Consider the following 25,791-nt stretch of genomic DNA (forward strand, 5'->3'; position numbering starts at 1 on the left):
TCCTCTCTTAGCATCACAATAATTTTTACTGGGTGGACATTGTATCACAGAAAAAGTTGTGCTGAGCGCAGGGCCTCCCTGAGTGTAAGACCCTTCTTCCAGCTCATAGCTGCATCTCTCCTCCCTTATGCTTGCAGTTTGTGCTGGGGTGCTGCTCTGTCGAGGAGATCTCTTCAGCCCCAGCTGCAGCCCTCATTCTTCACATCCGCCCTTTTGAATGCAGATTTGCAGATGCCAGAAGGGGAGGAGAACAGAGCCTGGGAGGGTCCTGGGTGGTCCCCTTCCTGAGGGGAGTGTTGTCCCCCCCCCCCGAAGTGGCTGATGTCCTAACTGTGTGTTTTGCTGTCAGGTTGGAAGGACAACGAGGATGAAGAGACGCCCTTGGTGTATATCCTCCTGGCCACACGCTGCCGAACTGGCCATTGTGAGGAATTCTGGGTGTACAAAGGAAGCCACTCGGAGCACAGCGCCTTCCTGCCTCCAGGATTCCAGGATGCGGCTTCCCTGGTGCACATTTCGGTGCTTGTACAGGATCAGCTGGGAGCAACAGTGGTAGCCCTCAATAGGTAAAGGCAGGGCTTTTTTTCTGGGAAATGAGGTGGTGGACCGCAGTGGGTGGCCCTCGGAGAAAATGGTCACGTGGCTGGTGGCCCCGCCCCCTGATCTCCAGACAGAGGGGAGTTGAGATTGCCCTCCGGAGGGCAATCTCAACTCCCCTCTGTCTGGAGATCAGGGGGCGGGGCCACCAGCCATGTGACCATTTTCAAGAGGTTCCGGAACTCTGTTCCACCGCGTTCCCCCTGAAAAAAAGCCCTGGGTAAAGGGAAAGTCATCTTTCTCGATAATAGGCGGAAAAAAATTCTCCTTGGCTTCAGGGTGATTTTATATAATCTAAGATTCTGTATGGCTGACTTTACTGGGGTATTTTTTTCATTTATAGTGAAGCACGCACAAGCGAAGCTGTGTCCTATCACAGTTTGGAGTTTTCATTATCTTCACACGGTTGCTCTTCTCCTTCTTCTCTGCCCTCTTGGCTTGCTCTGCCATAACCAACAACTGAAGGGAGTGTCACTTTTGCTTGTTGGGTATCTTTTTTTTAGTATAATCAAAAAGAGTCCAGTAGCACCTTTAAGACTAACCAATTTTATTGTAGCATAAGCTTTCGAGAATCACAGTTCTCTTCGTCAGATGCATGGAGGGCAAAAAGAGAAACTGATCAGATACAGAGGAGGAGAGGGGGGGCGGGGTAGATGCAAACAGCTCCTTCTGATATGCAGGTGCAAACAGCTCCTTCTGCTGTGGAGATCAGTTTGCTTCTGTAAAGGTATGTGACACTTAAAATGTGACACTTAAGTATGTGACACTTAAAAGTTCTTGTAACGCTGAGTTCTGTCACCAAGTGTTACTGTTGGGTTCATTACAGTTCACGTTGGCAGTAACACTGAAGCTACTGGCCCCATCACCAGTGCTAATTCTCATTGTTCTGAACATATGCTTGAAGTATATGAGCTGTGCCTGGTCATATGCTCCACAGGTCTTGTGCTGGTGGGGATCTGCCTGCGTGCTTGGACTGGGCTGTGTCTCCTCCATCTACTTCCTCTTCTTTTGGAGTGTTCTTACACCCCAGGCTTAAAAGTTACTTGCTCGCAGTTCACTGTGCCTTCTTGAAGAAGTTTTCCTTGTTTATCTAGATCTACAACTCTTAAGAGAATATGTCATTTTGGAAGGCAGGCAGGCAGGCAGATTTATACAGAGTGAAATGAAAGTTTCTTCTTGTATTGTAAATCGCGAAGAGCCTGCAGCTGCCGTAACTGTGCTGTTTGTTTGCCAGGGGAGAGAATTTAATGTTCTGTCCTCTTTGGTAACCACCAGCTGCACAGTGATGAATGGGCTGCAGCCGGAGACAAATTGGAAACGCGACGGTGGGCCATTTATATTTAAAGAATCCATTTGTCCTTCCCACACAACATGGCACCCCGTGCTCTGCTCAGCACTGAGAACTATTTTTGAAGAATAGGGGTCAACAAGTAGATTAGGCTCAAGTGGACACACACACAGAGATCTGTGAGGACAGAGACTGGATGTGAGGAGGGTTTGGGCAGGTTGGGAAACAGGCCATGGTCACTGAGCCCATAGCATCTCTGTCTCCCTCAGCACTGGGCTACTTCTGATCCTTTAAGGTTCCACGCAGAGCATCTAACTTGGCTCTCAACAGTGCAGAGTCCTAAAGGAGCGGGGCCCTGGGGTCAGAAGTGGGACTGTCTCGAAAGAGAGGTGTTCTGGATCCAGGACCATTGATGCACTAGCTGGTTTCCAAGGCACCCTTGACTATACCCTTCAGACTGCAGGTGTGTTGTGTTGTGTGGTCAACGGGGGCAAAGGGGGCCCCACTTACCTCTAACCCCCCCCTCCTCCAAAATCTTGCACTTATCAAAATAGCTTTTCAGGGACAAGAGCTCTGCCCTACCTAGTTTTCTGTGTGCAGGGATGACACTAAAGAGTCTCTCTTCTTTTCCAGCTCCATGGCCATCACACTGCCCACCACCCCAGACGGATTCCGCGGCCTCCCTCAGTGGCTCTATAACCAAACAGACTTGGTCCTCCAGGGCTTGGTTAAACAGAGTGACCCTCAACAGGTCATCGAGTATTCGCTGGCTCTCATCACCACCTTAAATGAGGTATAATGCAAAAGCCCCGGCCTGGTAGGGGTGGAACAAGCAGAAGGGAGTTTCTCTGGCACGTGGCCAATGCCCCACAAACAGGCCATGCCACAAAACTCCACACTCCTGGAAAGAACAGTCTTGCTAGATCAGGCCATCTGGTCCAGCATCCTGTTTCCAGCGGTGGCCAGTCATTCCCCCCTCCCCTCTTCCCCAACGGCAGTACGAGCGCTCCATGCATTCAGAAGCCAGAGCTGAGGAGGAGGAGGAGGACTTCCGTGCCTGGACACGGTGGAACATTACAAAAACCCTGATCTCCATGAAAGTGAACACGGTCGATGACATTCGGCAAATCACTGCAGCTCTGGCACAGTGTACGGTAGGTGGCTTTAAGGTCTACATGTGAGGCAGAGAGAGGACTCGATCCTGGGTCATTTCGTACAAAGTTTGCCAACAAGTCTCCTCTTCCAGCCGGCCCTGTTCCATGCCCTCTGTCCTCCTCTTCTGTCCTGCCTGCTTTGGGTCCTAAAGCACTGCAGGAGAACAGACTACAGAGTTTTTATTGGATTTCTGCAGAGGGAGCCCCGCCTCTCATCCCTTCTGCTCTTTTCTGCATTTACACGCCTTGTCAGTTTCTTATTTGGGGGTGGCACCCACGGGGTGACAGTCTGCCATTCCAGATTCTGGCTGGCCAGGGTTATTTAATAAGTAAAATAAGGATAATGGCTAATTTTGCCAGCCCCATTGAACAGAAGTGTCTTTTTGTCTTGCTTCTGTGGTGTCCTATGGGTTGGAAAGCTGTCTGGCCGTTTTTGAGGACACAGACCTTTGAGAGCAGCTCAGTTTTACTCCAAGCATCTCTTCCTTAGAGTGATGGGGCCAGAGAAAGACAAGTGGGCACGTGGGGGCTGGCGGCGGAGTTAAGCATTGCCCAAGAGTTCCTCTGTCTGTTTACAGAAACTCCATGCTTTGCTGCCACCAGGACTAGAAACTCAGTCGTGGTCTGTGAGAGCAGTTCATTGACTTGCACTTTGGATCCCCAGGTGGCCAACCGAGAGTCCGTGTGCCGCACGTGCCTGACTGAGACCCTGAAGAAGCTGGAGAGCATGCTGGCGATCCTGCAGGGGGAGACCCTGCAGGGGACCATGACGCCCACCTCGATTGCAGACAACGTCCTCAGCATCATGGGTCAGTCCGCAGGCCCGTGCTGTGCAGATGTGGACTGAGGGGAGCTCGAGACTCTGGCCGCACATCTGCGGGGGGAGCGGGCACTTGGCAGCCGTCCGTGTGCCCCTTGTGTGGCTTCTCCAATCTGCACGATGTCAGAGCCTGTTTAACCTGAGTAACGCCATGTTTAATTCTGTAGTGTTTAGTCTTCTTTCCCTCCAGGCCCCAACACCTGCAAGGAGCCGAATCCACGGGAAAGGAAATCCTCTTAACTGTCTGCTCGACCTTGGCCAGTTCCATGTTCCTCTGAGAAGCTTTGCTGTGTGAACTCAGGGGGGAGGCTGGGCTTGGGAGGGTGAAATGTAACCACTTTCATTGTATGAGTCATTCCTAACAACGCCTTGGTCGGCCAGGATCCTAATCCTGGAATATGTACATCTGGATTTGAATGCTGTCTTTCACAATAAACCTTTTGAAATCAAAAGACCTTGTCTTCTTGCAGAAGGGAGTGAGGCAGACTATCAGTCCTGCAATGACATAGCCTGACACACGACACCCCTTGCCCAGCTGTAGCGAGACAATCACCTTTCGTGCCTTCTTTACAGGGGACTTGATGCACCTCGTCAACACCATTCCCCAGCCATCGAAGCTGCAGGGGCTGAGCAGTGGGCAGACTCACATGCAGGTGGCTTCCAAAGCATATGCCCTGTCCACCGACCTGATGCGCATTCTGATGAAGTCTCGGGTCCTTAACGAAGAGCCGCTTGAACTGGTGGGCAGTGATATCATGGCCAAGGGTAAGCGCTCGGACCCATTCAGCCTGCTCTGCTACAAGGACAGTCCAAGCTGCAAGTTCTCTATCCCTCCAGCTTTCAACGTCACTTTCTCTGATCTGACCGACGTCGTCCAAGTTATGATCCGCATGGACTACAACCCTTTCCCTTTTGGTTACATCACAAACTACACCGTCTCATCTGAGGTGGCTTCTATGGAGTTCCAGAGCAACAGTGGGACTGAAATACCCATTGGGAGTTTGGATCCAGAGAAGGCCATCACCGTGATGGTGTCTGACCCTGGAGCCAAAAACATCACTGCGGGGACAGTCACGGTTGAGGAAAGGAAATCGGTGAATGTAGTGCTCACGACAGAAGACGGCAACAGAGAAGCAGGGCTGTATTTCCAAGTCACCTTCAGTGTCATAAATGGTATGTATCCTGTGGAGCCCTGTAGGTATCCATTGTTAACGTGTGTGTGTTTGTGTACTTCTCACACGTATCCCGGGGCAGAGTGCACGGAGGATACCCGACATTATCTTCACAACCACCTGAGGCAGCGCAGGCACACACCTTGACTGGCCCGGGAAGTTTCATAAAACAAATATTCTAAAGGTGCTTGGGCATCGGTCAGCGGTAGCAATATTGAAATTTTAGGATATTTTCTGACAAGTTAGTTGAGACACTTCCAGTCCACCAAGAAAGCTGATCTTTCATGCACATGGAGTGTGCTCTTCCTTATCGGAGAGTGGCGTTTCAGCACAGAGTGAGCAAAGTGGGACACGAGCAGAATGGGTAGTTGACAGGCATCTCATCACCTCTTCTGGTGCAAATTCAGAACAGAGAGTTCTAGCAAAGAAGACTGCTATCTGCTAGCAAACTTCATTGATGCATATGAGATAGTGTACACATGCAGCCGTGCACAGTCAATACATAGTTTGTACGTGTTACATGGTTTTATCTGTCCGGAACCCACATACATATCTCAGTTATATATATTGAAAGCCCCTGTGATATGTAGCAGCTAGAATATCAGAACAGGATCTGTGAGGCCCGATTCAGATCCTCAATATTGCTATGACGTTTGCTGGGAAACCTTGGGCTACTCACATTCTTGCCACCTCATCTATAATTATAACAACAACAGCATGCTTATAAGCCGCTCTTCTACACAGATTAGTGCCTCACTCAGAGCAGTGAACAAAGTCGGCTTATAACAACAACAACAACCATCATCATCATCACAACAACATTCAATTTATATACCGCCCTTCAAGGCAACTTAACACCCACTCAGAGCGGTTTACAAAGTATGCCATTATTATCCCTACAACAAAACACCCTGTGAGGTGGGTGGGGCTGAGAGAGCCCTGAGAGAGCTGTGACTAGCCCAAGGTCACCCAGCTGGCTTCAAGCGGAGGAGTGGGGAATCAAACCCGGTTCTCCAGATAAGAGTCCTGCTGCTCTTAACCACTACACCAAACTGGCCCTCAAGGCCACCTGCAGAGCTCATGGTAGTAGTGGGATTCAAACCAGCAGACTGCTGATTTGCAACCCAGCCACTTAACCACTTCACTACAGCAGTTCACAGGGTTGTTGTGAGGATAAAATAGACATGGGGAAATTCATGTACACCACTCTAGAAGTGTACAAGACAATACTTTTGAGTACACGGGGTCCTTGGTAACCTGTACGACAACCCTGCAAAGTTGGCCAATATTCTTATTCCTCATGTCACACCGTTGGGGGGTGAGGGTAAGTGGATTGCTCGAAACCTCTGAATAAGTTGGTGGCTGAAGAGAGATTTGAACCCACTGAAGGTGAGCTTCGTTGTGGGTTCCCAATTGGGCAGGATTTGCAAAGCCTCTTTTTCTTCCCCTCATCCCCGATGGCCAGACCGTTACGTGTTGCATGAGCCGGAGCCGTTTGTTGCCGTCTATCTCCACCACTCTCCGCAACCGAATGAGCATAACTGCACAGCTTCCAAGAAGATCCACCTGCAGGACATGAATCGAATGGCTGAGGGGGACCCCCGGCGCTACACTTTCTTTGTCTCTCCCATGTAAGTAAAATCTCAGGCGGGGGCGCACACAGGGGAATATGCCTGGAGTGCAGACTGTACTGGCCTCAGCAGGGGAAGGGGCTGACTGGGACTCATGCGGAATGAGGGTGCAAAGGAGTGCAAAGCAATTGTTACCCGAGAAACACGGTTTAGTGCACAGCAGGCCTGCGTATCCAGCACAGTGGTGGCAGTCTGCTGCCATGGATTGGGTGTGGTTGTTTGGCACATGGAGGTACTGTTCAGCCCGGGACCCTTGGAGGGAACCATGCCCAGTCAGGCTGTGTGCTTAACCCGACACCTGACAGCCGTTGGCACGAGCCTCTTCGCCTGTCCGTATTCCGTCCAGTTCGTACAGCCTGTGAGTCACAGTCGGGGGGTCCGCAAGGATGTCCTGAGCTGGTTTCTGCCTATGGTGTGATAGGAGGGACATGAGAATCATCAAATCACAGGGTTGGAAGGGACCTCTAGGGACATCTAGTCCAACCCCCTGCACAATGCAGGAACTTCACAACTATCCCCCCACCACACTGCCCCAGTGACCCCTGCTCCATGCCCAGAAGATGGTGAAACACCTCCAGGATCCCTAGCTAAAATTGCTACCTGACCCCAAGGTGGCGATCAGCATTACCCTGGGCATGTAAGAAGGGCCACGACAACCATGCACTGATGTAACCCATTCTGCCCTCCCCCTCATGATCTGCCCAGGTTCACAGAATCCGCATTGCTGTCAGATGGCTGTCTGGCCTCTCTTTAAAAACATCTGAAGAAGGAGAGCCCATCACCTCCCGAGGAAGCCTGTTCCACTGAGGGACCACTCTTTTTTTTTTTTTTGAAAAATTTTTATTGGGTTAGAATCCATTATTTCCACATTTACATTCAATTTTCCCCAATTTTTTCATCTCTAACCCCCTCCCTTTCCCCCCCCTTTTTGTTGACTTCCAACAGCTTTCCAACCCTTTGTCCCCTTTCCCTTACTTTTATTAGCTTCCTCTATCTAAAACAAATATATATTCTCCATTATTCTAAGCAGTACATCCTTAACTATTTTTAACATTATATGCCCAAACTGTAAGTCTTTGTTTCCATCTTAGATAAACAATTTATCCCAATTTTTCAATTTCAGATATTTCTATATATCATAAACCATATAGATCATACATTCGTTTATATCAAACAATTTGACTTATTCTCTATATATATTACTCATTCTATCTTTTTATAATAGTTCTATATATCTCTCCTCACGTAGTCAATCAATTTGACCCATCTATATCTTCAGACATTCAGTTTGGTACAAAACTTATCAGAAAAAAAGAAAATATTGTTAGTTAATCGCTCCTTATATTTAGTCCTTATAATTAATTATTTTCTCTATGTTCTGTTTGTTAACCTATATATATCTATATATATGTCAATCTATTAATCTGACTGCTTATTAATTCACATTTATCTCTTCTCCCCCCGGTAAAGTCTCCCCCCTCTACTTCAATACTTCAGTAGTTCTCAAACTGCCACAGTTTTCCTCCCACCTCCCATTTCTTCTCCAGGTATTGTTTCAGCTTCTCCCAGTCTGTGTTGAACTGCCCTGAGTCCAGATCTCTCAGTTTTCTTGTCATCTTGTCCATTTCAGCCATATACAGCAATTTGTAAGTCCAATCTTCAATAGTTGGCACTTCTTGTACTTTCCATTTTTGCGCATACAAAAGTCTAGCTGCTGCTGTCATATAAAATATCAACGTCCTGTGTTGGGCTGGAATTCCCTCCATTCCCAAGTTCAGTAGCAGGAGTTCTGGGTTCTTATTAATTTGAAATTGTAAAATTTCACTCATTTCTCTTATTATTTCCCCCCAGTACTGCCTGGCTACCTCACACGACCACCACATATGATAGAGGGAGCCCTCATGCTTCTTACATTTCCAGCATTTATTAGAAGTATTCAAATTCCCTAGCGCAATCTTCTTTGGTGTCATGTACCAACGATAGATCATTTTGTAAATGTTCTCTTTGATATTAATACATGTCGTTGTCTTCATTGTAGTTTTCCACAAGTATTCCCATGCCTCCATTGTTATTTCTTTATTAAAGTTTATAGCCCATTTCACCATTTGTGTTTTAACTATCTCATCCTCGGTATACCACTTCAACAGTACTTGGTATACCTTGGATATTCTTTTCTTATCTTCTTTAAGAAGGGTCTGCTCTAGTTCCGAATTCTCTATTCGTATACCTCCCTTTACAGAGTCCGAATTATATAAGTCTCTGATCTGTCTATACTGGAACCAATCGTAGTTAGGTGATAGTTCCTCTTGTGTCTTTATTCTAAGTTTGGATGCTTCAGTTTTAGTTATTTCTTTATACGTTAAACATTGTTGTTCATTATCAACAGCTCTCGGGTCTATCACCTCATATGGAACCACCCACAAAGGGGTTCCTTCTTGTAGATAAATTCTGTACTTCTTCCAGATTATGTATAGACTTCTCCGAACAAAGTGATGCAGGAACATCGAGTTGACCTTTACTTTGTCATGCCATAAATATGCGTGCCATCCAAATATTTTTTTATATCCCTCTAGGGCTAATAGTTTCTTGTTCTTTAATGTCATCCATTCTTTCAACCAAACTAGGCAGATTGCATCATGATAAAGTCTCAGATTGGGCAGTTGCATTCCGCCTCTTTCCTTTGCATCTTGTAAAACTTTCACTTTCACTCGAGGCTTCTTGCCTGCCCAAACAAAATCTGATATTTTCCTCTGCCATTTTTCAAATTGTTTGGAGTCTCTGATGATTGGTATTGTCTGTAGCAAAAACATTACTCTTGGTAACACATTCATCTTAACTGCTGCAATCCTGCCCAACCATGACAAATTCAATCTATTCCATTTAATCAAGTCTCTCTCTATCTGAGTCCATAGTTTTTCATAATTGTTTTTGAATAGATCTATGTTCTTTGCAGTTAATTCGACTCCCAAATATTTCACTTTACTTGTTACTTCACAATCCGTTGTTTCCATTAACAATTGTTGTTTCTGCTTAGTCATATTTTTGCATAATATCTTTGACTTCTTTTTGTTAATGAAGAAACCTGCCAAGTCTCCAAACTCCTTGATCTTATCTATCACTCTTGGCATGTTCTCCAATGGGTCCTCTACAATTAACATTATGTCATCCGCAAATGCTCTGACCTTGTATGAATAGTCCTTTATTTTTATTCCACGAATTTCATCATCTTGACGTATTTGTATCATCAGAATCTCCAATACTAAAATGAACAACAATGGAGATAACGGGCAACCTTGTCTTGTTCCTTTACTTATCGTCAATTTCTTGGTCAATTCATCATTCACCACGATTGCTGCAGTCTGGTCTCTATAAATTTCCTTAATTGCTCTGATGAATCTTTCTCCCAATTGTAGCTTTTCCATAGTGGCAAACATAAAGTCCCAGTTTAAATTGTCAAACGCTTTTTCAGCGTCTACAAAGAAGAAACCAACCTCTTTGTCACAACGCTTGTCATAATATTCAATAGCATTGATCACTGTCCTTAAGTTGTCTCTTATTTGTCTGTCTGGCAAAAAGCCTGCTTGTTCCTCCTCTATGACTTCCGAGAGCCACCCCTTCAATCTCTCCGCCAATATCTTCGCAAAAATTTTATAGTCATTGTTGAGTAGCGATATAGGTCTATAATTTTTCACATTAGTCAGGTCTTGGCCCTCTTTTGGGATCAATGATATATTCGCTTCACTCCAAGTTTCTGGAATCCTTTGATCCCTTAAAACCCCATTCATCACCTCTTTTAGGAATGGTGCCAGTTCATTAGCCATTGTCTTATAGAATTTAGCCGTAAGTCCATCTGGCCCTGGCGCCTTTCCTAGATTTGCAGATTGTATTGCCTTACTTATTTCCTCGTCAGTTACTTCACTATTCAACTTATTTCTCCAAGCTTCCGAGATTTCTGGAAGTTTGGTTTTCTCCAAATATGACGCTATTGATTCTTTGTTTACTTCTTTTTTATTATACAGCTTAGCGTAAAATTTATAAAAGGCTCTACTAATGGTAGCCTGCTCCAAATACGTTTTGTTATCTTCGCAAATTTTATTTATTATCTTCTTTTCCCTTTTCTTCTTCAATTGCCATGCCAGGTACTTCCCAGGTTTATTAGCACCCTCAAACGCTTTTTGATTCAGTCTTTTGAGATTCCACTCCAATTCTTTATTGCTCATTGCTGTTAGCTGTTCTTGAAGTATTTTAATTTCCTGGTATACCTTCTTTTTCCTTGGTCTCTTTTTTAGCTGTATTTCTTTGGCTTTTATTTTCTCCTCAATCTCTTGTCTTTTCTCCTCTTTCTTCTTTCTTGCTCTACCATTTAAGTCCATTAGTATGCCCCTTACAACCGCCTTGTAAGCATCCCAAACTTTATTGGTTGGTACTTCTTTATTCACGTTGTATTGTATAAAAAACTTTGTCTCTCTTCTCAATATTTCCATATTCTCTCTTTCCTGTAACAAGTCCTCATTTATTCTCCATGCTTTCCTTTTTCTCTTTTTTCCAAATTTCCACATAATTGGGTTGTGATCTGAGCCTACCATAGGCATTATTTCTACCTCCTTAGTCCATAATGCTAAGTCTTTTGAGGCCCAGATCATATCAATTCTTGATAATGTAGAATGCCTTGCAGAATAAAAAGTAAACTGTCTGCTTTTAGGATATTCTCTCCTCCATACATCTTCAAGAGTCTCTTGTTGAATCAACTCAAAAAAAAGCTTTGGTAATAGTCCTCTTTTCTTTTGTGCCGTTGTAGTCTTTTTGTCTAGTTCCAAGTCTGTCACTCCATTGAAGTCTCCAGCAAGAATTATCTGGTCATATGCAAGATCGTCTAAATCCTTCCTTAAATCCTCAAAGAAGCTTTCTTTTGCACCGTTAGGTGCATAAAGTCCGACTACCAACACTCTCTTTAAATTCCAAATACATTCCACTGCTACAAATCTAGCTTCCACATCTCTCATAACAAATTTTGGCTGTAGCTCCTCTTTTATGTACAACACCACTCCTCTTTTTTTCTTGTTGGAGGCCGCTACAAATTCTTTGCCCAGTTTTCCAGATTTTAAATATTTTACATCCTGCTTTCTGATATGGGTCTCTTGCAAACAAACAATGTCACATTTTTGTTTTAGTAGCCAGTGAAAAGTATTTTTCCTCTTATTCGGTGAGTTTAGTCCATTTACATTCCAAGATAATACTTTACACTCCATACTCATGATCTTGTTGGTAAGTCTTTTTCATTGTCCTTAATAAATCGCTCCATCTCTCGCTCAGATCTGATGCGTTTTTTGGCCCCTCCAAACTCAAAGGACACTCCTTCCGGTAACTCCCATCTGTACCTGATTTTCATGTCCTTCAAAATCTGAATTAGCACTTTATATTTTTTCCGGTCCAGTAACACTGATCTGGGCAGTTCCTTCATTATAATAATCGTCTTGCCATCAATCTCCAATGGATCTTGAAACTGTTTTGTCACAATCCTCTCTTTCATATTTCGTGTTGTAAACTGCACAATCACATCTCTTGGTAGTTTCCTCTGGGTTGCTATTCTCGAATTCACACGGTATGCCACATCTAGGATAGCCACAACTTCCTCCTCCTCCTTCCCCAGGTACTCAGCCAACACCTCAGTCATCTGTTCTTGCGCTGACTTTCCTTCCACTTCTGGCAAGCCACGAAAACGTAGCTGCTTCTCCATATGTTTAGTTTCTGCAACTGACATTCTCCCCTTCACCAATCTCATCTCTGTTTGTTGCGTGTCTGCTAAATTCTCCATCGCGTCTTCTACTGTTTTAACTCTCTGCTGCGTTCCTTGTAATTCACTTCGTATTGTTTCCATACCTTTTTTCACTTCTGACAGCTCCGATTTTACTGTCTGTGTAACCTCTTTAACCTCTTTTATCAGCTCCAATTTCGTGTCCTTAAGTTCTTTAATCATATCTAAAAGTTTTTTGTCCAGGTTTTTATCCAGGTTTTCTATTGCCGATTGCCACTCTTTTTTTGACATTGTGGGGCTTGCTTTAGCTCGCTCCCACGAATCCGCTCTCTTCCTTAACTCCGTGGCGTAAAATTTAACGTTTTTCTATTTTAAATGTCCCGGTCTTCTTATAGAAATTAAATTTTAAAGAGTCCAAAATGTCGGGCGTCTTTTCTCTATGGTTTCTCTATGATTTTGTAATCCAAGATGGCCTACTTCCTCTTCCGCTGAAGCCGCGACCCTTCCCCTTTCAAAAATGGCGATTCCCTACTTCCTGCCCTCCAGCAAGGGCCGCTTCTCTCCAGCCACTCTATTGTTATTACGCACTTCCTGTCTCCCGTCTTCCCACAGCAGATCTCGCGATGGTGTCTTTTTCTCACAGCTCCAAAGCCACAGGTATTCAAAACAATAGTCCCATTTCTTTAATAACTTCTTTAAACTTAGTCTCTTTTTAAATTCGATTCCTGCCGAGTCTTCCCCTCCTTTTCACTAGTCTGTTGCAGTTTAAAAATCTACTTTTTTTCCTCTCTGTTTTTATCAATCTGTCCCGTCTCAGAAGATAATGATCTTTACCTTCTCTTCACTTTTCTCGGGTTGTAATCGCTGTTTCGATTTTAAGTTCTCCTCTCAGCTTCTTCCCCCAATCGAAGCTTGGGTATGTAGGTCTTATGCCAGCCGAATTGGCCCCAAAACTGCCGCAGAGATTATAGCCGACCCGTCGCAAGGTGGGACCTCAAGGATCGGGAGGGGACCCGTTGTGTAGAGCCCCCCCTCGTCCGAGATCTAGCTCACCCTAGGGTCTTGAGCGTTCTTTGCCTGCTCCCCGCCTGAGAGCAGTCGGCCGCGGGCTATTTTCACCCCGCCGGCCGGTTAAAACGGCAGTCCGGTCAGCTCCGCGAATGGAGCTGCATTAGACCTCCATGGATCCCAAACAGGAAGTCCCACTGAGGGACCACTCTTACTGTCAGGAAGTTCTTCCTGATGCTTAACCGAAAACTCTTTTGATTTAATTTCAAGCTGTTGGTTCTGGTCCGACCTTCTGGGGCAGCGGAAAACAACTCCGCGCCATCCTCTATATTGCAGCCCTTCAAGTACTGGAAGATGGTTATCATATCACCTCTCAGTCGTTTCCTCTCCAGGCCAAACAATCCGAGCTCCTTCAACCTTTCCTCAGAGGACTTGGTCTCCAGACCCCTCGCCATCTTCGTTACCCTCCTCTGGACACGTTCCAGGAAGCCAGCACAGAGCAGAGTTGCTGCTATATGTAGGGGGTGTGGGATGAGACACCCCCCCCAAATATGCTACTTCGATGGTGCAGCCTCTGTGCTTTTCCCACAGTGTGTTAGAGATTGCATTTAGTACCCTGGGAACCGCACACAGGATTCGAGCCTGGTCTAATGTGTGCCAACCATCCCTCCCTCCCTCCCTCCTTACCTTTTCGGTCTTTCCCTCCCTCAGTACTGATGATCCTGCGAGGGACTATTACTTGAACATCACAAACCATTTCCTCTGGTCCCCAGTGGAAGTGACGCTGGGCCTGTACAGCTCCTTGTGCCAGTACTTTAATGAGGAGGAGGAGCAGTGGAAGACAGAAGGCATGGCTCCACTGGAGGGGACCACGCCCAACCAGGCTATGTGCTTAACCCGACACCTGACAGCCTTCGGAGCAAGCCTTTTCGTTCCTCCACACTCCGTCCAGTTCATTCGGCCTGTGAGTCACAGTCAGGGTGTCCTCAAGGGCTGGACTTCGGGGTTTCTCTGGCAGGCTTTGGGGCATCTCACGCCTCGGGTTGCAATTTATTTGCATTGGGCCGGCCAGTGATTCTTGCCTCATAGATGCCCGCGGGTGCCTAGTGCTGTGGAGAAGAGGGATAACCTTGCCATCTGTGTTTCTTTTGCTCAGCCTCCGGGTCCAGGGCTGAACTACATCGTCCTGTTGACCTGCGCCATCTGCTTCGTGACATACTCCGTGGCAGCCGTGATCGTGCACAAACTGGATTTGATTGACATTAACCGTGTGGGGGTGATCCCATTTTGCGGGAAGAACGGGCTGTACAAGTATGAGATCCTAGTGAAAACAGGCTGGGGCTCAGGATCAGGTTAGTAGCTGGAGTCCCTGGTGCAGGATTGTGCATACATGTATTTCAGAGGAAAACCACAGCATTGAATTGATTATTAAGTTAGGGTTAGATATTTGAAGAGAGACAATGTTAAAGGGAAGTCACCGATGGGGACTCCACCCAGAGTTGTGCACTCAGCTTCGTTTTACCAAGATCAGCTATCAGTCCTGCCCTTCACACTGTGCATCTGGTACACTGCCAATGTTTTAAAAAGGTTTTTTTACTGTTTATTTTAAAAATTTAACTTACAGTAATCACAACTAACCGTGCAATTTAAGAGAGGTTAAATTCCCCTTTTATGGAGCTCAGTATAAGGAAAGTACATAGCCAAGCATCCTGGGAAGACCCACCAGGGCTTTGTGAAAGGGGATGGATTGTTGCTCGTTCGGTGAGCAAGTGGATCATTGAGATGGGCCAGGCAGAACTCAGAGCATCCGGCTTCTGCTGGTGGAACACAGTGCCACCCAGCCCCGTGCCTGTCCAGCCACTCTGCAGAGAGGGCGTCCGGGAGAAACATTCCTTCTCTCTGGGATCCTGGCAACTCCGTAAATACCGGAGCCGCTCCTGTTTGAAGAGGAAATGAGGGTGGGACCTGTCCAGCCTCATCAGCTGAAGTCATTAGATCTCCGGGTGTGGAACAGCATAGCGGAGAAGGTTGTTGCTGTGTTTACTACGATGCCAAACAACCCTTTCAATATTTTCAGGGAAGGCTTTTCGCAGGCAAGCAAAGGACCGCAGGGCTTAGTGACACAGTATCAGCCTTGCAACCTAAAGGTCCCAGGTTCAATCTCTTGATGTTCCCCATCAGAGGATCTTTCTCCTTAAGAATCTGCTTAAACTTCCTTCCAGGAACAACGGCCCATGTGGGGATTGCATTGTATGGGATGGACAATAAATCTGGACACAGGCATCTGGATAACGAGGACGCCTTCCACCGCAACAGCCTCGACATCTTTCAGATTGCCACTGAACAGAGTCTGGGCATGGTGTGGAAAATCCGCGTTTGGCATGACAATAAAGGTGTGGCTGAGAGACCCCGTGCGCAGGGCCTGATTCTTAATTGATTTGCGCAATGCAGAAACAGTGCTAGGTTCAAATGTGCCTGCAAGGTTTGGGGGTGGGAGTGGTGGACAACACAAAGTGAAGAGAGGGAGGGAGAGAGGGAGCTGTGTGTGTGTGTGTGTGTTGGTTTCCTTGGATCAAGCTCATTTTGTAAGCTGGTACAGAGTCTCTTGTCACTACTCTGCAAGGGTGACAGCAGAGGAATCCCCGGTAGATAAAGGCTGGAGTGGAGAGGGTGGAGGCTAGATAACAACAACAACGACGTTCGATTTATATACCGCCCTTCAGGACAACTTAACACCCACTCAGTGAGGTTTACAAAGTATGCCATTATTACCCCCACAACAAAACACCCTGTGAGGTGGGTGGGGCTGAGAGAGCTCCGAGAGAGCTGTGACTGACCCAAGGTCTCCCAGCTGGCTTCAAGTGGAGGAGAGGGGAATCAAACCCGGCTCTCCCGATTAAAGTCCCATTGCTCTTAACCACTACACCAAACTGGCTCTCTAGAACAAGGTGGATGCTAATTTGGGGCAAGCATTTGCAGAGAGGGTAATATTTCCCTGCAGCCCCTGGAGGGATGTGACTCCACATTCCTCAGCAGAGATCCTACCTCCGTCCAGGCTCTTTTTCTCTCAGCGTAGCCACCAAAAAAGTTAGCTTTGGAAGCCTCATCTGGTGTTTATTAAGTGAAATTGAAACCCCCACTTCATCACGGGCAAATGAACTGGGTGCCCCTGAATGCCGCTAGCTGGGGAGTTTGGGTCACTGTCCGGCTTGTGGGTATTATTGGGTGGGGAAAGCATCTGGTAGGCCACCGTATGGAGAGAGAGGCTGAATCACTGCTGTGCTCCAGAATGGTTGCTCCAACGTCCCTTGTTCTTAGGAGGCTTGAAGCTTCCAAAATGCCGTGGTTTAAAATCTTTGCCCACCAGTGGGCATACCTGAAAGTGGAGGGAAGGGAGCCTCAGCGCCTCCTCCCCCCCCCCCCCCGCCCCTGCTCTTGGTGTTTCAGGGCTCAGCCCCTCCTGGTACCTGCAATATGTCATCGTCCGAGATCTGCAGACCTGCGAGAATTTTCACTTCTTGGTGAACGACTGGCTGTCCGTGGAGAGTGAGGAGAACGATGGCTTAGTGGAGAGAGAAGCCTTGGCTGCCGGTAAGTTGGTGGCACTTTTGATACGCCAAAGCTGACCTGTTCCAGGAAGGGAAGAGATTTGCATTTATTTATTTTATTTATTATTTTAGATTTTTATTCCACTCTCCCTGCAAGCAGATTCAGGGCGGAGCACATCATGTAAGCCACAATAAATATCACATTTCCATAAAAACAATTTAAAACATTTAAATTCAATCAGCATTACATGTAGAGCCTACAGATCCATTCCTTGACTGGAACCCCTGTCCCCGCAAGAAAGAGCCTTCCGCTTCTCCAGGAGAGCACCTCCGACAGCGGGACAGATCGGCAAGAGACAACTCACGGCACCTCAGCTCTGAGGCGGCCATTTTGAACACCTCCCATGGGGGAAGAAAATGGCTCCTGCTGCCCCTTTGAGTTGTTTCTGAGGAGAAAGACCATTACAAAAAGCCACACAGCTCAGAGGTAGCAAGCTGTTCTAAACATGAAATTGTTTCCCCAGATCTTGTAGCCATTTGAACTCTGGAGAGAAACGGCGTCATGTTATGCTTGCCTCTACTCTGACTCTTTTGAATGTGGCTGACTCTTTGAGTCATCAAGCTCTGAGGACCGAGATGGGGCAAGGTGGAAACAGCCACGTTGGGCCTGATGTGGCGTCTCCCTTCCTGCAGGAGGAGGATGGGGATATTCCCTGGCTGAGGAAATGAAGCCTTCTGCCCACCAGTCAGAAGATCATGCTGCAAGGAATGGCTTTTGTTAGTTTCCATGCCTGGATAAAATAATGTGTGAATTCAGCTGAAGTGCCATGTGTTTATTTTGTGCCTTCCCCACAGATGAGACCGACCTGAGGAGCTTTTTGCGGATCTTTGTGGGCGAGCTTCAGCGGGGTTTCTTTGAAAAGCACATCTGGCTGTCCCTGTGGGATCGGCCCCCTCGTAGCCGATTCACCCGTGTCCAGAGAGCTTCCTGCTGCTGCCTCCTCATCTTCCTCTTTCTCTGTGCCAACGCTGTGTGGTACGGTGTTGTGGGAGACGCCAACTTCAGGTGCGCTTGAGGCAGCCAGTCCTCCTCTGTCTTGGCTTAGCAGTGGCCTCTTAAGCTGCACTGAGCATTCACATCCCAGCCCTAAATGTCTGGGATGAGGTGAAAGGGGTCTAGCATCAAAGGCTACGCCTCGGCACCTTTTTTAAAAACGAGTAACTGAGACGAGCGAGAGAACCGTCTGAGCATGCCCACGTCATTCTGTCTTTCCTCTCCTCTCCTGCCTTTCCCCAGTAATGTGGCAGTTTCCACCCTGATCCCGGTCAGCAGTGAAACGGTCCTGGTGGGGCTCGTCTCCAGTTTGGTCGTCTATCCGCTCTACCTGGTCTTCTTGTTCCTCTTCCGGATGGCCCGCAGCAAGGTGATGGCGGGGGTGGGGGGATCTGTGCACAGAGACATCAGAAAACGCCCCCAGGATCTTCAGCGTGCAAAGCAGGGGCTTTACCACTGAATTACAGCGCCTGCCCTCTTCTTGATGGTTCCCAACAGGAATGACGGCTCCTTTCAAGTGCCCTTCCCTCTTGCAGGTATCTGTCAGCCAGACTCTGACCCATTCAGACCAGCAGTCCTTGGAGATTGATAACTACCTCGACTCCTCACTTCTGGAGAGCTCTTTCCTCACCTTCCCTGGGCTCCGGACAGAGGTGAGGGGTGAGGGCAGGAGGCCAGGGCCTTTGTGTGTGCGCGCACGTGTGCAGAGAATCCCCTCTTGTACACAGGCTGCTCTTGGGCCACTCCCGGCCCTCTGAGCCTCCACGTACTTTCCTCTGGGAACATGGTCTGGTATGGATGCGTTGCTTGCACATCCAGGCTGAGGTCAGGGTGACCCACGAGGAGCCTGGGCTGTGGCCAGGAGTCAGACAGCAGAACCGTGTGTTCCCAAGGTAACTGCTTTTTCCTTCTCCACAGGCCTTTTCAGAACAAGCGAAAACAGACGTATTCCTGGATGACTCCAAGAGGTAAGTGGGGCAGCCTCTGCCCCAGTCGGTGCCCTCTGTGCACCTTCCACCTTTCCCTCTTTGCCAAGGGTGTATGAGTGAGAGGAGCATATTTCTGGCAAACCTTTGCAGAAGCCACTGGAGAATTCCTTGTTTGTGCACACAGACTCCCTCTGGAGGTGTTTCTTTCCTTTTCTTGCCTCAGCCTGATCCGGTGGCATTCCAACGAGGCCCTACCCAACTGGCCGGATCTCCTCAGTGACCCTTCCATCATGGGCAACACCATTCAGAAGCTGAAGAGGGGCAGGACCAGCCGCCATCTTGGCCTTGAGGCACCTTTGACCACAGAGGAGGACGGCTTGTCACTCGGCTTCCCACAAGCTCAGACGAGATACTTTTCTGCTTCAGGTGAGTGGAGGACAGATGGATGGTGGAACCCAGCCAGGGCCTGGATGCCTTGTATGGTCGGCATTCATTGAAGCCTCTGCAGTGAACAGAGATCTTCCTGGGAGAACACATACATTTCACACCCTTTTGCCTTTCTGGAGACCCTCCCCAGACTCAGTCCTGTGTGTGTTTTCCCTACTGCAGATGAAGACCTGATAAGGCAAATCCTAACCGATGGAACGGGGAGCATCTCTCATCCACAGGACATGGGGCAGTATGCCAGGGTGGAAACTGACCTCATCTCTGGGCTGTAAGTCTGGCGGGGGGGTGGGTGTGTGCAGTGGTCCTGGGCGGTGCTGGTTTGAAAGGCATTAGTAGATCAGAGGCAGCACCTTAGTACACTTTGACTTTCCTCCAAAGAGCTCAGGGTAGGGTTCTCCCTTCTTAATTTATCTGCACAACAACCCTGTGAGATAGGTTAGGCTGCGTGTGGGACTGGCCAAGCTCAGCCATTGAGCTTCATGATGTAATGAGGACCTGAGAGCAGGCCTCCTAGATCCTAGTCTGATACCGCTGCTTAATTGTAGTGGCTCTCCAGCGCATATTTTTTCTCTGCACAAAATGTGCATGCAGCCAAAAGGAGAAGCCGGCCTACAAAGAGATTTGTGCAGGATTTCATCGCAAGAGGGCCACACCACCTCTACATAACCGGCTGTCTCCTCTATCGGCCGCACAGATAGCCTGGGGTTGAAACACTTGCCTCAAGGCATTTGTGGCTGGGTCTCAGCTCCACCAGGAACCCTCCCGACAGTGGACGATTTGTGTTGCTCGTTTGCCTGCCCCTCTCCTGGGAGCAAGCGGGAGCACTGAACTGCTTAATGCCCCGGATTTGGTTCTGGCAGGTCCAGCATGTTCGGGGAGAAGACGGAGGCCATCATGTTGCAGAGGCTGAATATGGCAGCCCCCGGCAAGGAACTGAACTGCTCAGCCAAACCAACACAGACAGGTATTGGAGTGTCCAGCGCTGCTCTTGCAGGTTTGAATCCTGCACAAGACTGGGGGCAACGGTGGGGAAATTCCCCTTCTCAGCTCCCAGCCATGATGTTCCCCATCCCCCGAGGAGCGGTTGGACCACCACATGCTTCTGGCCTCCTCTCTTGTTGCACTCTTCCAACTGAATCGCTGCACGGGTCCCCAGCATCACGCATTGTTTGGTGTTAAGAACATTCGGGGGGGGGGGGGCGGCACGTAGAGGAGAAGGAGTGAGGGCAGCCTCCAGCTGGACGACGGGGGGGCACCTGGCGCTCAGGATGTTCTGTGCTGCCTCTTCAGAGGCCTGCTCAAGGCAGCTTATCCGTAAAAACCACAGTATGAAAAACAAGCCGTGAGACATAAGAAGCTTAAAAGCTATCCAAAAAATAGAAGCAGACCACTAAAAAGCTTCTAAGATAAAACCACCCATTAAAAGCCTGGGTAACAAGATGTATTTTAGCCTGGCACCTAAAAGACAGAAAAGTAGGTGCCAGGCGAGCCTCAAGGGGAAAGGTGTTCCATAGGCAAAGTGCCACCCCAGAAATGCCCTGTCCCTACTCACCACCTGCCTCACCTCTGAAGGCAGGGACACGGGGAGCAGTGCTGGAGAGACAGATTTTAACTGGCCGACTGGGCAGTATGGGAGGAGATGGTCCGTAAGGCATCGTTCCACCAACAGACTGGGGCTTACATGCATCACAACAGCACACTCACGTTGCCTGAGCCTGGGGAGAAGTGAGAATCACACCGTTCTGACTTGATTTAAAAAAAAACCCACTTCTAGGTCTCAAGAGCGGCCTGTTGAAGCTAAAGCAGGCCTCTCAGTGGCGGGGGTAGAGGGGACATGACCCTCCTTTCCTCCTCCCTGTGCTAAGCCCCCTCCTCCTATTTTGTCCCCTCCAGTGGCGGACCACGCCCTCCGGAAGCGCCTGCTGCCCTACTGGTGCTCGCACCTGGCTCACGCCCTCGGTCTCAGCCTCCTGGCCACTTGCTTTGGGGTCTCTGTGTGGATCGGTGTCACCTTCACTTCCAGCATGGCCCTCATGTGGCTCATCTCAGGGATTTTTAGCTTCCTCTCATCATTTTTGTTCTGGGAACCCCTCAAGGTAAGTCTCCAGTGCCCCCCTCACCTTCAGAAGTGCATGGCAGATATTGGCAAGCCCCCCCCCCCTTCCACTGTCTGTACCAGGGGCAGACGTGGTGTTTTCCCAGCACTTTGTGGGAGGACCTTTCCTTTTATCTGTTTTTACTCATATGGTGGGCACTTTGCTCCTTTTAAATTGCTTTGCTTTTTGTTTTATGCTTTGGTGCCTGTTACTTTGGGAAATTGAAAGGCAATGGAGAAATACTCACTGTAAAGTAACAATCCTAATTTCTTCTGCCCAGAAGGCATGCGGAAGGCAGAGTCTCTCTTTGGGATGCTAGACCCCATTTTAATTTTTTTAAAAAAATCTGGCCCCAAATGCGGCCTTTTTTATCCTGCCTTAGAGCAATTATCTACATTATCAGGGGCATGCACAGAAGAAACGGAATGAAATACATACATGAAAGGCCCATTCCCTGCTGAGATGTCCTTTCCACACTGAAGCCAGCTTGGCCAGTTCTCTGAGGAATAAAACTGTTTATTCCTCAGAATAAAAGGCATTAACAGGTTGTGCCCTTGAAAAGAGGCATCCAGGGCCTGCTGCTGCGGAACAGAATCCAAGTGCGCAAGGCGATTGTGTTCTATTTTAGTTTCAATTCTGAAAATCACCGGTTTGGGTAAACCTGAACACGCGCCCGTGGGTCTCCAGGATGGTGAGCCTCTTACAGAGCCTCTTGCTGCCCTCAGGTACTGCTGGAGGCCCTCTATTTCGCCCTGGTGATGAAGCGCCTGTACCCAGAGGAGGACGACACCCTCGTGGAGTACCCGCTGGTAGAGCACGTCTCAGAGAAGATCAGCAAGGTCCGCCCCCCGCAGGGCTTCGCTCTTTTCCAGGCCAAGGAGGAGGCCAGGAAAGTGAAAGTCTTGCACAGGCTGCTGAAGGTGAGGGGGGGGGCACTGGAGACAGCTCATCTCGGAGGGCTGCTATGGTAAGGAGGGGCAGAAGGGGCCCGGCTGCTGTGGGCTCTCCTGATAGCACCAGATCATCAACTCCATGCCAGCGAGAAGCGCCACCAGCAGCACGGCTTGGCAGGATTTGTGCTGCTTTTCCTCCAGCGGAAGCGGCTGACTTTGCCTGTGCTGCTTTCTCCCGGCCAGAACTTCCTCGTCTACATGCTGTTTTTGTTGGCCGCCCTCCTGACTAACTATGGCGACGCCTCCCACAGCAGCCGAGCCTTCCTGCTGCAGAGCTCCATCAAGCGACAGATGGCCAGCGAGCAGTTCCTTCACATCAAGAGGTACAGCTGCAAAGCTCAGCCGCCCGAGCTCCTAGTCCCCCCGTGGTGCTTCTTCTTGACCTCTCCAGAAGTTATCACAGCAAAACTCCACTTCTTCTTGGCCTCATCCACTTGCACACACTTGCTTTAGGTTAGTCACAAAGGGCAGAGCGGCTGCCTGGAAAAGAAAGAGCCAAAACCATCTCCGGCCTGAACTCTCATTCTCTGCCTAGGACTTTGCCACTGAACACGCCCCAGGGGGTCAGTCCACTTCTCCTGATGTGGTGGGACTGACTTCCTGCCTCCTTCTCCAGAACTGTTGCTTTGAATGTTGATTATGAGACTAGAGTTTTTCTTCTTTTCATACAGCACATACCTTCTTTGGGCACTGCACAAGGGTCATGGCTGGTGGTAAAGCCTGGCAGGCAGAATGTCCCCAGTTCCAGTCCCAGGCCTCTCCAGTTCAAGAGTCAGAAGCACCCTGCTGAATTAGGCTGAAGATCCATCTAGAACCGCACCCTGCTTTCAGCTGCGGGAGGGAGTGTAGGCTGCTGTCCCCAGCCACTGGTCAAAGCCGTGGGGAGCTGCTGCCAGTCAATACTGGGATATGTGGACCACGGGTCCGATGCAGACAAGCCCCCCCTAGAGAGCAAGGAAGGGCTCCCTGGCCCCAAGAAAGGGCTCCTTCCCCTTTGCTGCACAGAGCAAGATGGATGGGGGGTGGGGGGGAGGCCCGGCCAGTCTTCAGGTGCAGGATCCGTGTGTTCCCCACTCACCCTTTCCCACCTCTTCCTTCCCATCGCCCCTCATCTCTCCTCGCTGCACCTGCGCAGACCTGACGAGTTCTGGGTTTGGATGTCACAGGGACTGTTGCCATATTTGTACAACAACCAGTCCGGCTCAGGCAGCCACAGCACCACCTTGGGAAGCCCACGGTTACGCCAAATCCGCCTGCAAGAAGGTAGGAGGGCAGGGAGATTTCATCTCCTGAGATGGCTGCTTTGTAGGACACCATCAGCAGTTTAATCGACAGGGAGGATTCCCGTCAGGGAAGGGCCCACTGTGGCACGCAGTTTGACTAGCTTGTTTGAGTCTTGAGCTTCTTGGCCTGCCGGCACTTTTTGTCTGCTATGTGGGGTGCCAGTCTCTTCAGTCTGGCTGGCTGGCTGGGTTGGAGGTCCGTGCCGTCCACAGAAATGTTAGCCCCTGGGGAGGGGTTTGTGTCTCGTGTCCCTGCGGAATGTGAGAAGCATCATGTGGGAAGGTTTGCTCAGGTGCCCCCATCTCTTGGGTGCTGGAGTGGGGAGAAGAGATGAGAAACGTGGGAAGGTTTTAGAGAGGCAAATTCAGCCCTATTGAGGAATAGCAACACGGTGCTGCCCTTACAAAGAACAGGTAAGGTAGGGCTGACTCTTTCCCCAGCAGAGTGCCTGGATCCTGCTCACAGCATCCTTAGCGGGACTGATCCGTCTGCAGCTGGTGAGAAATGCATCTTCAGTTTTGACACGAATAGTTATGCCGTAGGCTGGAAAAGCATCTCCGACAACCTCACCCAGCTCTGGGTCCACTCGCCTCCTGACTCAGCAGGGTAAGCAGCTCCCAAATCACTGTACCTGCCGCTGTCAGTATGCTGAGGGGTTGTTCCCCAAATATTCCATGCTAGCACAGCAAATTGCTGACCAGTTTCCCATGGGAATTAACTGCTGTGGCATGCAGAATGCAGTTCCTGTGTCCAGTCTTTTTATTTCGTGACTGGTTTGCTAGTATTCTCTTCCAAGCTCTTCTCTCTCTCTCTCTCTCTCTCTCTCTCTCGTGAATGTGTGCCAATAGCTGTTGTCATGCCCTAGCTCATCGTTTTCCCATTTCAAGATCAGCCTGTGTGTCATCATGAAGCAGCTTTTCCCCCATTTGTGTTTGAAGGGGGAAGATATGCACAGTCACTATATCTGGTAAAAACTAGGCTGGGTACAAAGATTATACAGGGGGCCTCTTGCGTGTGCCAGGTGCAAAGTGGGTTTGAGGCAGCAGGCACCGTCCTTTTAGGATGCAGTACTTGGGGCGGGGGCGGGGGGGACCCACAAGCACTCTTGGTTAGGATGGGGGTGCTGGGAAGCCCCAGAGCAAAGAGGGCTTCCGAATGATGCAATCGTGCACAGCGCTGCAGGCCCAAAGAAACACACTGCTAGTGCAAGTTGCTTTCACGAAGGGAAAAAAATGTACAGAAAAAAATAGTTATGTGCAGCTTCCATCTGCTCCAGTTCTGGAATTCTTAACAGAGATTTCTAAAACAAAGGGGGAGGTCAGGTAGAACAAAGCTCCAAGTAAAGCTGTTCCTTAGAAGATTTATGAACTGATGCAGAGGAAATAGGTCTGCCCACCCTTGGCTGACCCTGTGGCGCTTCTCCCCATTCTGTTTCTGTTTCAGGGTCTGGTTCTGGGGCTACCTTTCATCCTATGACAGCGGTGGTTATGTCCAGGAGCTAGGGACCACCTTTGAAGAAAGCAAAACCTGCTTGGACTTTCTGCAGCAGAATAACTGGATCAGTAACATGTAAGTAGAGAGAGTGTGTGTGGGTCTGGGGGAGGCGGGCATGGAGAGTGAGCTCTGTGGTGGGACTGGGCAGACTGGCTGGCAGTTAGTGGTCAGCAGTAGACCCTCAATCGACCTGCCAGGCCCTGTTCCCAACCCGATTCCCCCTTCCTTTCTCCTGCACGTCCTGACCCCCTTTCCTTTGGCCCATGCAGGAGTCAAGCTGTCTTTGTTGAACTGACCCAGTACAACCCTGGCCTGGCCCTGTTGGCTGTCATCACTTTGAGGCTGGAGTTTCCCATGGTGGGGCATGCGCTGCCGGCAGTTGCCATCGGGGTCATCCCACTGCTTCCACTCAGTGGAGGAGTTACACTGCAGCTTCTCATGATGGTCAGTGCTGGTCTTCGGAGCTAAAAAGAACATGGCTGCCCACTACAGGGACTGCAGGAGTGGAAGCCGCGAGGTCCCTGAGCTTGGAACTGATGGACAAGAGCTAGCTGTCTTGTC

The 25,791-nt window shown here is 48.8% G+C and overlaps 1 protein-coding gene across 1 annotated transcript in view; it reads left to right on the plus strand.

Moving 5' to 3' along the window:
• PKD1 (polycystin 1, transient receptor potential channel interacting) overlaps positions 1-25,791 on the plus strand; it is a 116,039-nt gene that overhangs the window by 82,850 nt on the left and 7,398 nt on the right. The window contains exons 19-42 of the mRNA XM_054994646.1: positions 350-566; positions 2,519-2,678; positions 2,884-3,039; positions 3,704-3,848; positions 4,433-5,032; positions 6,497-6,662; positions 14,137-14,389; positions 14,582-14,777; positions 15,648-15,818; positions 16,873-17,016; positions 17,829-18,039; positions 18,271-18,397; positions 18,564-18,680; positions 18,946-18,995; positions 19,180-19,382; positions 19,566-19,671; positions 20,264-20,367; positions 21,297-21,499; positions 22,225-22,419; positions 22,636-22,775; positions 23,588-23,715; positions 24,180-24,342; positions 25,180-25,305; positions 25,500-25,674. Coding sequence (XP_054850621.1) covers positions 350-566; positions 2,519-2,678; positions 2,884-3,039; positions 3,704-3,848; positions 4,433-5,032; positions 6,497-6,662; positions 14,137-14,389; positions 14,582-14,777; positions 15,648-15,818; positions 16,873-17,016; positions 17,829-18,039; positions 18,271-18,397; positions 18,564-18,680; positions 18,946-18,995; positions 19,180-19,382; positions 19,566-19,671; positions 20,264-20,367; positions 21,297-21,499; positions 22,225-22,419; positions 22,636-22,775; positions 23,588-23,715; positions 24,180-24,342; positions 25,180-25,305; positions 25,500-25,674 — 4,256 coding nt within the window. The remainder of the gene's footprint in view (positions 1-349; positions 567-2,518; positions 2,679-2,883; positions 3,040-3,703; positions 3,849-4,432; positions 5,033-6,496; positions 6,663-14,136; positions 14,390-14,581; positions 14,778-15,647; positions 15,819-16,872; positions 17,017-17,828; positions 18,040-18,270; positions 18,398-18,563; positions 18,681-18,945; positions 18,996-19,179; positions 19,383-19,565; positions 19,672-20,263; positions 20,368-21,296; positions 21,500-22,224; positions 22,420-22,635; positions 22,776-23,587; positions 23,716-24,179; positions 24,343-25,179; positions 25,306-25,499; positions 25,675-25,791) is intronic.

This window comes from Eublepharis macularius, chromosome 12, assembly GCF_028583425.1.
Source record: "Eublepharis macularius isolate TG4126 chromosome 12, MPM_Emac_v1.0, whole genome shotgun sequence".
NCBI lineage: Eukaryota > Metazoa > Chordata > Lepidosauria > Squamata > Eublepharidae > Eublepharis > Eublepharis macularius.